This window comes from Drosophila montana, unplaced genomic scaffold, assembly GCF_035044405.1.
Source record: "Drosophila montana isolate Dmon_TW-CO22-7 unplaced genomic scaffold, ASM3504440v1 contig_3747_1, whole genome shotgun sequence".
In the NCBI taxonomy this organism is placed as follows: Eukaryota; Metazoa; Arthropoda; class Insecta; order Diptera; family Drosophilidae; genus Drosophila; species Drosophila montana.
The window spans coordinates 118,812-131,448 of NW_026998633.1; the positions used below are offsets into that span (position 1 = coordinate 118,812).

The window sequence follows — 12,637 nt, forward strand, 5'->3', positions numbered from 1 at the left end:
GTTCAAACATTCACAGTGACTGGGCGACACGAGAAGAAACAGAGTTGGCATCCCTACCGATTTCTTGCTCGCACACACTTATCGGCAGTAATCGGTGTGCCGCCACAAAATACTTCCAATAAGAAAACATTAACTCATACACAGTAAAGCAATTTTTGGCGAATCTTAACGAAATTCAACATTTATTCTAAACCTACCAAAAATGCGCAAAAGTCTGTTGCCAAAACCGTTAAGAGTGCAATAGATAAACGCTGCTAAAAGCAAGTCAAAGACAAATTTGCCAACCGTGCAACTGTATATGTGGGGCTCACGGACATGGAGGAGAATATGTGGTAAATAAACATTGACTCTGCTCTCACAGTAGACGTCGGCAGCGACGTCAGCGGTCAGTTTGTAATTGTTATATTATAAATATAAAGAATCTTTATTGAGCAATTTGTTCTGAGGACTACGCATTGGCCTTGCGGTGCTGGCATACCTACTATGCGTGCGACAAGGAGGGAAAGATAGTGAAGAAGCCAGCAAATTTTTGAGTCAGCAGCCAAACAGATAGGCAACTTTTTTAATGTTATCAGCAACAGCTGTGCCAAGTTGGACACGTTGAATTAAGCGAAAACAAACGAATTAGTCCACCCTTGAGAGGTAGAGCAAGAGAGAGAGAGAGAGAAAAAAGTGGGAGTGGGCGGCTGTCTGATCGGTTGAAAGCTTTTGTACTCTCTTTCCAGCCTGGCTGCGTGTCTGTATGAGAGCAAAAGCTGCGCTGTACTAACGGTAATAATTCAAATCTCTCTCTTTGTGAACTTACAGGATAATTGAGCTGGAATCGGCGCTGCTGGACGACTGCAATGTGAACGATATATATAGCATTTGCCAGGGCAAACAACTGCCGGAGGCACTGCGTCCGGATGTGTGGCAAGTGTGCCTCGATGTGCGCCACAAAAGCGATCAAATGTCGCTCTTCAACGAGATCTACGATCTGCCATTTCAAAGTCAATTGCGCGAGGATTGCCAACGTTATGTGGAACGCATGGGCAACGATGAGGAGGACAAAGTTTCCGTTGTCTCCGATCTGGAATCGATTATGACCTTCTATTGCAAAAATCGCAATTTGCAATATGAGCCCGAAAATGGTTGGATTGAGCTGCTCCTGCCGCTATTCGCACTCAAACTGAATCGCTCGGACACTTTCAATCTGTTCGAATCCATACGGGACACATATATACCCAAAGGCTGCAAGCCCAAGGGCAATGTCTTTCATGTATTTCGTTTGCTATTGCTCTATCACGATCCGGAGCTATGCACTGTGCTGGACACCAAGAAGATCACACCCGACCTCTACTCGTTGACCTGGTTTCAATCGCTATTTGCCTCCTGCAGCAGTCTCTCTGTGATTATTGCCATGTGGGATTTGTATTTCCAGAATGCCGATCCGTTTATGGTCTTCTTTCTGGCGCTGATTATTCTCATCAATGGACGCGAACAGATAATGTTGATGAAAAACGCTTCGAAGGAGGACATTATCAAGTTTCTCATCAATATGCCGTGCGCCTTGGAGGTGGACGATGTGCCCGACTTTTGCTCCCTGGCCCAGTACTATGCGTTGAAAACGCCCACATCCTTCAAGACGGATTACCTAAAGGCGCTCTATGGCAAACAGAATGATACGCCACGCAGCCAGGAGGAGTCCAATAAAGTATCCCAAGCACTTTGTCTGCCCGTCTCCGTATATGAGCTGGTCGAGAATTCAGCTACTGAATTCCCTGTACAGGATGCCGTACGCTTCTTTCTCGTGGACTGCCGTCCAGCCGAACAGTACAATGCGGGCCATTTGTCCACCGCATTTCATCTTGATTGCAATCTAATGCTACAGGAGCCGGTGGCGTTTGCCACCGCCGTCCAGGGCCTGCTCACCGCACAGAAGCAGGCCATTGAGGTCAATTCGAATGCGGGCGGTGAGCATTTGTGCTTTATGGGCAGCGGCCGTGTCGAGGAGGATCAATATACGCACATGGTGGTGGCCTCATTCCTGCAAAAGAACACACACTATGTGTCCTTACTGACCGGCGGATATGCCTCCATTCACGACTACTTTGGCGATCACATGGCCGACTGCCTCGAGGATCACAGCGTGAGCAAATGTCTCGTGTGCCAACAGCACAATGTCAAACAGGTAATCCCTTACACTGGGTACAGAGTATAACGAGTCGCCTTTCAGCCCTGTAGATCGATGCCTTATTTCCAATTATTATTAATAAGCCACATGCTAAATCCTAATCAATTTCAATTCCAGTCAAAATCCGCACCGCTCAAGGCACCAGCCACGACGCCGTCCTCCACGGATCTGTTTAGCAAATTCTCCGCGGCCATGAAAAGCAAATCAGCCGAGGTCAAGGGCCGTCTACTGGACATCATTGTCAATCCCAGTTCAAATGGCGCCGCCAGCTCCTCCAACAATGGCGCCTCACAAGCACAGGCCGCCCAGGAGCGTCATGTTAGCGCCAAGGATCGCAATGGGAAACGTTATCGGAATGTGGCGCCTGTCTTCAGCATCGATGATGAGAACGAGGAGACATACGACGATGGCGGACGGGATGCGCCGCAGGCGTCGGGTGTTAACAAGGAAATTGTTAATCTCAATCAATATTTCAAGACGGCGGACATTATCAATGCGTTCAAGTGCCGGGATGTGCACATCAATGGCTATATGTACGATAGCCATCTGATTATAACGCCCACCCATTTGGTGGTGTTGCGCGAATTGGGTCGCGGCCAGGCGCAGATTATGGTGCGCCGTCCACTGGCCAGCATCGTTAAGATTACGGCCAAGAAGCGGCATCGCGATTTGATAACATTCAAATACGGTTTTCTCGACGGCGACGGGCTGCTCATCACCGACATGGACCGTTTCCTGATACCAAATGCCACAGAGGCCACTGCGCTGGTCTCCAAGCACATTGTCGAGGTGCTCGAGAATGCCAAATAGAGCATCCATAGAGATCGGGCCATATAGATTAGTCAGGCCTCTTTCCCCAAATCCCCCCACTAACACACTCCTCTTCCCTCACACACACACACACACACACAGATACACACAGACACCAATACCCATGTGCAATGCGTTACGCCCTGTTTCTAGTTATATTTATTGGCAATGTTTTCCTTCCTTCGATTAGCTGACAAATTGTAGTCTTAACCTTCTTTTTATACGGATTTTGTTCGATTCATAATGCAAATGTAACATACGACACGATACACGACGCTAGATCGTTAAACTATCTGACCTTTCAGCTCGATACTTAAATTCTAAGTGCAACAAAAAAAAACGAAAAAAAAATTTAGAAAAACAAAAACCCGAAATACATACACCTTAGAAGCCTTGAGACTTACAATATGTAAAGATTATAACAAATATTTATTGCAACTAAATGAGGTATAAATAAACATGTATTATATTCAAAATTAAGTGCATTTTTTTTACAATTTACAGTGACAGTTGTGGAGTCACATTAGCAGAGTTACAAAAATTTCCCACCCCCAAAACTCGGTCAAATCTCATCCGATATTCAAGAGGTTTTGATTTTTGTTCATAGTTTGGCCTATTAATCAATTTGGCATCTAAATCTGACAACATTATTTTTGGTCAAAATTCACGTGACAATGGTACCCTCAAATATCCTATATTGACATAGGTCAAAATTTCCCACCCCATAGCTCGGTCAAATCTCATCCGATTTTCACGAGGTATGGCTTTTTTTCATGGTTCGGCCTCTAGATCAATTTGGCATCTAAATCTGACAACATTATTTTTGGTCAAAATTAATGTGAAAATTGTACGCTCAAATATCCTGTATAGACAGGTCAAAATTTCCCACCCCCATAGCTCGGTCAAATCTCATCCGATTTTCACGAGGTATGGCTTTTTTTCATGGTTCGGCCTCTAGATCAATTTGGCATCTAAATCTGGTAACATTATTTTTGGTCAAAATTCATTTGAAAATGGTCTCTCAAATATCCTATATAGACATAGGTCAAAATTTTCCACCCCCATAACTCGGTCAAATCTCATCCGATATTCAAGAGGTTTTGATTTTTGTTCATAGTTTGGCCTATTAATCAATTTGGCATCTAAATCTGACAACATTATTTTTGGTCAAAATTCACGTGACAATGGTACCCTCAAATATCCTATATTGACATAGGTCAAAATTTCCCACCCCATAGCTCGGTCAAATCTCATCCGATTTTCACGAGGTATGGCTTTTTTTCATGGTTCGGCCTCTAGATCAATTTGGCATCTAAATCTGACAACATTATTTTTGGTCAAAATTAATGTGAAAATTGTACGCTCAAATATCCTGTATAGACAGGTCAAAATTTCCCACCCCCATAGCTCGGTCAAATCTCATCCGATTTTCACGAGGTATGGCTTTTTTTCATGGTTCGGCCTCTAGATCAATTTGGCATCTAAATCTGGTTACATTATTTTTGATCAAAATTCATGTGAAAATGGTCCCTTAAATATCCTATATAGACATAGGTCAACATTTCCCACACCCATAACTCGGTAAAATCTCATCCGATTTTCACGAGGTATGGCTTTTTTTTCATGGTTCGGCCTCTAGATCAATTTGGCATCAAAATCTGGTAACATTATTTTTGGTCAAAATCCATGTGAAAATGGTACCCTCAAATATCCTATATAGACATAGGTCAAAATTTCCCACCCCCATAGCTCGGTCAAATCTCATCCGATTTTCACGAGCTGTGGCAATTTGACATCTAAATCTGGTAAGATATTAACAAAATAAAAATTAATATAAAATAAATAATGAGAATAATTCAAAAATGTAAATGATGAACCAAGTTCACAAACTGGAACTGGAACTGGAACCGGAACAGCCAACTCCAGAGAGGGCAACAGTTTTGCCTTATATGTATGCATATATATATATAATTGATTCAGAAATGTGAGGGGCGGCGATTGTGTGCAGAGTTGGAGCAGGCGCATTGAAAGCATTTGGCCAGGCTGAAAGTACGTAAGCAGAGCCTGTGTTGGCTTGTTTAATTTGCAGACGGCCGCAATTCTTATCAATGACAATGACGTAGATGGCTGTGCAGACAACAACGAGCCGCTGCCTTCGGCTGCAAAACCGAATTTGGGGCGATTGAACATTAAAAACTGTTGCACTACGCCAGCAAGCAGACAGTTCATTCAGAACAGTCACAGCACGCGGACAAGAAGCCAGCAACCAAAAAAAAAAACCATTGAAGCTCAACTCTGAACTCTGAAACCGAAACAACAAAGCCCAGTTGGAGAAGACATCAGCAGGCAGTCAGGCAGTCAGGCAAATAGCTAGCGAAGGGTCAACCAGACCAGGCCCATAACTGGGACACTCAACAAACGTCTTCTCACTTGTTTACCAAAGTTACTAAGTGATCCGTGTGTGTGTGCTTGAATATGCAATTATCATTGTCAGCGTCCGGAATGGGGCAGAGCATGCTGCTGGCGCTGCTACTGCTGCTAGTCGGCTTGGCGGCAGCGGTGCCAGCATCTGTGCTGGCCCAGAACACAGAGCTATCCACCAATGCGAACAACAAGCTGCAACAGCAGCAACAACAGCAACAGGAGCGGGAGCGGGAACTGCCGGCAGGTGAGTGGCAAAGTTCATATATTTTCAAGTGCGTGGGTCGACACACGGCCCACATACGTCAGGCGGAACGTGCCGTTAATGTTAAAGGTCATTTGAAAATTTCATGTTTGAAAAATGGACATACGCCCCGTGGGCCCGCGTTGTTACTGAGTGCCGCATAAGTATCCTCTCTTTGTATATGTGTGTGTTTGTGTGTGTGTGTGCGTGTGCACGGTAAAACCTAACAAAAGTGTACACAACTCTTATTGAAAGCACTTAGAACACATTCTAAGTGTGCTACATTTTGTCTTTAATCAAAAATATATTCAAATTTAAAAGCAAAAAAAGTGCTTCTATAGAAATTAGAAATTTATTCAAAAAGATTCTTTTGTAGATTTTGATAAACAAATAGAAATTTATTCGATTTCGAAAAGATTTGAAAATTTAAGTTGAAATACAGAAGAAAACGTAAAGCATTATTTGAATATTGAATTTAGAAAACAAAATATTTTTCTTGCTTTTTGAAAAACAAAACCTTATAAATTGAGTTTTGCTTCGATAAATATACTTCAACTTCGAGATAGGTAAAAATAAATGTTTACAAACAAATAAAACGGTAAAAAATATTGTCTGTAATGCGAAAAATATATAGTCAGGTTGATTTTGGTTTTAAAAAATAACATTTAGAAGATATGAACAAGTTAAGTGTTCCACAAAAAAAGAAAAAAAAAATATATAAAAAAACAATCCTAACAAAAAACATTTATTTTAATCGAAGTTTCATCTTCTGTTTGTAAACTAATATATTTGGTTGTTAATTTATTGAAATACAAATTTTATATTATATTATTTTTGTAAATCAACTTGTAATTACTCAACAAAATATTAAAGAAATTGTTGTCTCATCAAATTGAATTAAAAACCAAAAATCAAATTATATCTTTTTCATATCAGCAAAAATGCTGATTAAACAAGCGCTAAGCCATGTTTTATGTGCACCTTAGCTGTGTTTTACTGTACATGTAAATGTCTGTGTGTAACTTGTAAGTTGAGCACATTAAGCAAAACGCCCACGCGCGCTTAAAAAGCTGAAGGCAACGGACCACCCAGCATCCTGTCTGTGTTTCTCATCTCCGTTTACCGCCTCAACATACCCCACCCCCCTCAACAAAACAAGCCCCAACAAATTCGCCATTTCGTTAACAGCAGCGCTTTCCATTTTCCGCTGTTGGGCTTGCAGGAAATTGCGTAGGTGTTTTGCCACAGAGGAGACAGCACGACAGCTGGCAAGCAGCTTGTGGCTCAGCCGATATTACCAAAAAAATAAAATATATACATATATGTATATATATAAAAAATTTTATTTCGTGCCGTCATTGTTGTAGTTGTTGTGCGCTTTGCACTCCAGAGCCAGCGGGCTTAGTGTAACATTACAATCATTGCGAGTCATAATATACAAAAATACACAAATACATAAACACACACACACACATGCTCACACAGAGTCGGATACACCTACGCAACGCGTGGGAGGCTGCTGCACAAAATGGCGGCCAGCCTCTTTTGGTATGCAAGCGAGCGTACATATATCTGTGTGTGTGTGTGTGTGTGTGTGTGTGTACGTGCGCGCGATTTCATTTCTATTTTTAGACATCCCGTTAGAGCAGCCGTTTTTGCTGTTTGCTTTTAGCTGCTGCCGCTGCTGCGGTCGCTGCCTGACGCCATTTGCCTGTGTATTGGTTGCTTTTACTGTGCTCAGCATTGGGCTTAACATTTTCGGGCGCGCTTAAAAGTAGGCAACGCTTTTGCTGTCAAGCCGCTAACAGCGCTCAGCCTTCAATTACGAAACGGCACATAACCCAAACCCCAGGCACAAACGAACAAATATTTATATAAGTCTCGGATTTGGCATTTAGCAACCGTTACGCTGCGATATAATGTAGCATATGCTATTGTAAATTCATCAAATATTCATTGCGCCTGTCAATTGCAGAGTCAAGGCGCTGGCCAACCACAAAGATATATACTATATATGTACATAGAAAGTACATATAAGATAGAGAGAGAAAGGGGGGCAGAGAGTGCGAGCAGCAACCGCATTTCCATTTTGATGTCAAGCAAATTTTCCATATGCCGTTATTATTAAGTTATTTTCAGGCCGCGCTGCCTGCGGACACGTTAATTGTGTTGTTGCCAGCGTTCTTGGTACTTGTTATTCAGCAGCTGCGCTAGCCCAGGCTAAGCAACAACCTCACAATAACAGGCCCAACCACAAGAACAGGCCCAACACAAACACAACTGTGTGTTCGTGTGCGTGTGTGTGTGAGTTTGTGCTTTGTGTGTGTGGCAAAAATTGAAGAGCAAACAACTTGTTGATATTTTTACAGTTCAGTGAATATTTTCATGTTGGCAGCGGCAACAACAACAACAGCAACAACAACAACAACAAGCGACGTCAGCAAACGTCAGCGCGTATAATTTAGTTGGCTGTTTTTTATTTATTTATGCCCCTGCACCCTGCACTCGGCAATTCCTTGCCGGAGGCTACCCAGACGCAACAGCAGTGGGAATATTTTTTTTATAGCCAACAACCAGCCGCTCCTCCCCCTTTTGTTTTCTTGTTGTGCACACTCTTGGCCAGGGCTTAAGGCTCATGACGAGGCTCTTGCCAGCTCTTGGACAAGGCAAACATATGGCCGAGTTGGTCAGAATAATAGAACAGCCAACTGGGAAACTAGGTTAGCCTGCTTTCCGTGAAGGCCACAGCAAAGTACTTTAGCAAATGGTTCAGCCATATTGCTAGTTGTACATTATACTAAATTGTTGCAAAATGAGCGATAAAAGGGATAATAAAATTTACTCCCAAAATGAAGCCATTTTTTTCGTTTATGTGAACAATTAAGATAAGCTATCAAGGGGTTCGAATAAAATCATTTGACTAGACATTTGTTTTTTTTTGATAAACAATTATTTCTGATTTTGATGATGGCTCATCTTTTTTTTTTTGGGAATACCCCAATGCCAAATTCTGCTTTATATATAAAATAAATTAAAATAAATAATATAATATTATAAACATATTTCCTTAGAATCTTTTAATGGTATGTTTAAGAATATCTTATATAATCACAATAGATTAAAAATAATATTTTCTCTCATAAAAAATTATTTTAAAACAATTTCAAACTTTTAATGAACAAAATATCTATCCAATCAAAACGAAAATGAATATAATATTATTACATATAGTACAGACAGTACAATAATAAGCACAAGGACCAAATGTTCCATACCGGAAAAATCAGTTCAGTTTCGACAAGGCTATGGACGTATAACACTTTAGATAAGGTTCGGGGCATTTTAATAGCTGGTCTGCCCAACTAAACAATAGATTAACGATTGCAATCCAGTTATATGTAAATACATATAAATCATTGTTGATCATTTGTTGGGCATTTGTTTACGCGCAGCGTTTCCTTATCGCACGGGTTAGACAAAAAAAAAAAAAACAAAAACCATTTCAAATGTCGATACAATATGGAGTGCTAACTAGATAAACATGCGCTTGGCCCCAAAGCACAGGAAAATCCCCATGAAATATGTGTCGCAGGGCGTTGAGCGATGCATGTGATGGGCTCTAGTTGTGGTGGAGCTAAATTAAACACGTTAGATGGGGCTGATAGCTGCGTGGGTCACTCATGACAGTTGTCACCTGTTACAGTGAAAGCTCTATTAACGGACACACTTCACAGGTTGGCCAAGTTTTGATTGCTTCCAGTTCCTTTAACTTGCTTTTTAATTGGCAAAATGGAACTTGCAAATTAAATGACAGCAAGAGTTCGTAAGACAAGCGATAATTAATGTCTGTCCGACCCATGGAGAGTTCACTGTAGTTGATTGCTGCAAGTGTTAATTCAAGTTTAATTGCCAGCTAGGAAACGCTTGATTATCGGCTTCAGGCCAACTCAATTCAATTAGCATTGTGCAGCGTTGTGTAAGAGCCAACCGTAAATATGATTAGGGATAATAATGTCAATGGGTATTAGTTGTTATGGGGATAAACCAACTAGCTAAATGCCTCGCGACAGCGACAGCTGCTAAAGTAACTGCAATAAACATGGCTTTGCCCGCGCTAATAGCAATTAGCAAAGCTGGCGATAATAAAATATAAAAAAAAATATGCTTCCGAATGAAACAAATTATGTTAGACAGGCAGCTTGGCTAATTGCTTTTGGCCGTTTATTGAATCAGCAGCGGCGACCCCTAAAAGCACGCAATGGCAAATTACATAAAATTTTTCGATATCTTTGCAGTGAAACACGCTGAGGATGGGGCAACATCGAGTGGCATGGTGCCACAGGCGGATAAAAAGTCAAGTCCGGAAATTGTGCCCGCGACCTTTAGCAATGCTCCGGCCCGGAATGGACCCAACGAACAGCAGCAGCAGCAGCAGCCACAGGCTGGCCTCTATGCGCTGCCCAGCAACGATGAGATCCTGGCCGCTGTCGCAGCCGCCGCCCAGGGCGGCCAGCAGCAGGCGCAGAATGAGCCCACGGTTTTGGAGGAGGCCGTTGCCAGCTCGACAATGCGCAAGCGTGGCATTAACTATGAGTACAATCCGTATATGAGCGTGGCTGGCAACGATTATGGCAGTGAGGTGCCCAATGGCGTTTGGGCCGAGGACTATGAGCCTGCCGCGCCCATCGGCTACAACAGCTACAATAAGTATAACAATGAACGCGAGCTGCAGGAACTGGACGATTATGTGCCGGAGCGACATGGTAAGTGGACCCCTATTAGCATAATTCTGCGGCCAATGCCCATTTCAATCTCGGCCCCTCTTTAGTAAACACGCCCACTGGCCGCAATAAGGCCTACGATAATCTACAGAATCTGCTCAATGCCGAGGCCTATTTGGAGAGCATTCCCCTGTCTGTGCCACTTACCTATGCCAATCGCAACTATAATCTGGATGAGCGTAATAAGCGTGGCATCTACTATAACTTGGCCGGCGCAAATGCTCCCAGCGAGAATCTCAATTTGAACAAATACCGTCGCTATGGAGATATGCGGTAAGTGTAAATCATTAACATACAGTCAACAGTTATGTTAACAGCTAAACATGTGCTTAGCAGTTATTCGCACTGTTAGAATAGCTACAACTGTTAAGCGACAAGGTTCACATTGACTTTTTATGTTAATAACATTGCACAACTTTACAAGTTAGAGTTAATAGAATGTTAAGTGAAAAGATTAGCATACGAGTCTGAATTGCAACAGAATTAGAATGTTTTTCTAAAAATCACTTAAAGGAGAACCCATTTGATTCAAATCCAGTTTGTGATCACCTTACACCTGTTCAAACTAGTTAACCCTGACGGCTCGCATCCAAATAATTGTGCTAATTTTATTCTAATCTATCCACTTAGCCTGAAGCGTGACACTACCAAACTGACACCAGCTGACATGTTAGCCCTCGTTGCCCTGGTCGAAGCCGGTGAGCGAGCCCGCAAGGAGACCGATGTCGACAGCGGAGTTTCGGTGCCCTTGATCGATGCCGAGGAAATGGATTATGTGCCCGCTGGCAGCTGGTTGGATGCACCCGTACAGCAACAACAGGCGCCCCAACTGGTCGACTATTATGGCGTACCCGTCGAGGCGCAGGTGGTGCCCAAGTATGAGTATGTGCCACGCCCACAGAAATACATGGGCAGCAATAGTCGTAAGTGTTGGAAACAGCCGAAAGATTGGGTCATAAACAGAATTCTGATATGTTTGTTTTTTCAGGTCTTGGTTCCTCGAAGCGTTTCATGGTGGCCAAGAAGAAGCGTTCCATTGGCCAGAATCAGTTCTTGAACGAACCGGTGGGCGAACGTGGACCCAGCTACTATGGCGAGAAGTTTTACTAAAATAGGCCAAGACACTTAAATAGAGCGGGACGAGGTATAGAGACAGAGAGAGAGAGAAAAAATAAAAGCTTTCAAGCTGAGCTTTCCAGTTTTATTCAAAGAAGAAACAAATATCCCCAATCATTTGACCTTTGCCCTAGTTTGCAAACGAAAGAAAATAAAATACATAAACTCTAAACAAATAAATTAAAACGAGTCGACGTCACGTGCAATTTTTGTGTAGAATTTGAAAAAAAAATATAAACTAACATAAAAACACGTAATACTATTATATCTATGCATACATAATATCTGAATATTGTATGTCAAGAACATAATCAAAATCAATGTTTTTAAAAAACACTGACAACAGGGTTGACACACGATTGTCCAATGCGAACTTACCTATGCCTATACCTAACCTAACTTCAAGTAAAACCTAACCACACTTAATCAACAATGTCAATGTCTATTGTCAAAATTTTTGAACCCTTAAAACTGTACAATTAAACAGAAAAAAAAAGAACCGCCAACACTATCAGTATATTATTGTGTAATATCAAAACTAGAGGCTTCCCAAGTAGTACAAAAAAATTTGAAAAAAAACCCAAAAAAAAAAAAAAAAATGAACAAAGAAAATGTTTATCTGAAAACGTCAAACAATCTATACATACTTAACGATAATTACTTTAAACGAGCTCAGCAGCAACAGATTGTCTGTCAATTTGCTTTAAATGTTTTTTAATTTTTTTACAAGAAGGCGCCATTACACTGTACTACATACGAACTATTTACACTGAGCGACTAGCAACAGACTTTTATGCGGATGTTGTTAAACCAACTATTTGAAATATCTATGCAACTAACAATTATATTAACAACAAATATATATACACACACACATATATATATATATATTTATATGATAATCGAAATATATGTATACAATTATTATAATAATATGCATACTATTTGTCAACAAAAAAAAATATTAAGTGGCTCAGCGCATAAAATATTGAAAATATTCTATGCCGATTCAAGCGGCGGCGGCGAAAAACGTGTTAATTTATTTTAATAAAAATTGTCTGACTGTTTTATTGGAAAAACATTGAAAAATGG

General features: G+C 41.3%; 2 protein-coding genes across 2 annotated transcripts; both read left to right on the forward strand.

Moving 5' to 3' along the window:
- The first annotated feature begins 96 nt into the window (after positions 1-96).
- TBC1D23 (TBC1 domain family member 23) lies at positions 97-3,459 on the forward strand. Its single transcript, XM_064695353.1, has 3 exons — positions 97-332; positions 808-2,170; positions 2,291-3,459. The coding sequence occupies exons 1-3, from the start codon at positions 316-318 to the stop codon at positions 2,981-2,983; spliced, it is 2,073 nt and encodes a 690-aa protein (XP_064551423.1). The 5' UTR covers positions 97-315; the 3' UTR covers positions 2,984-3,459.
- A 1,917-nt stretch (positions 3,460-5,376) lies between these two features.
- Positions 5,377-11,795, forward strand: LOC135437435 (uncharacterized). The gene is made up of 5 exons (XM_064695361.1): positions 5,377-5,651; positions 9,944-10,411; positions 10,477-10,702; positions 11,060-11,352; positions 11,418-11,795. Exons 1-5 carry the CDS (start codon positions 5,459-5,461, stop codon positions 11,537-11,539), a joined length of 1,302 nt encoding a protein of 433 aa, XP_064551431.1. The 5' UTR covers positions 5,377-5,458; the 3' UTR covers positions 11,540-11,795.
- Positions 11,796-12,637: the final 842 nt, after the last annotated feature.

What these genes read in the sequence shown, in the direction of transcription:
- LOC135437435 (XM_064695361.1), top strand. Translation starts at nt 5,459, where the DNA reads ATGCAATTATCATTGTCAGCGTCCGGAATGGGGCAGAGCATGCTGCTG. An exon ending in GGAGCGGGAACTGCCGGCAG is followed by an intron (nt 5,652 to 9,943) that starts GTGAGTGGCAAA and finishes ATATCTTTGCAG; the next exon opens with TGAAACACGCTGAGGATGGG. An exon ending in TTATGTGCCGGAGCGACATG is followed by an intron (nt 10,412 to 10,476) that starts GTAAGTGGACCC and finishes GCCCCTCTTTAG; the next exon opens with TAAACACGCCCACTGGCCGC.
- TBC1D23 (XM_064695353.1), top strand. An exon ending in AACAGCACAATGTCAAACAG is followed by an intron (nt 2,171 to 2,290) that starts GTAATCCCTTAC and finishes TTTCAATTCCAG; the next exon opens with TCAAAATCCGCACCGCTCAA.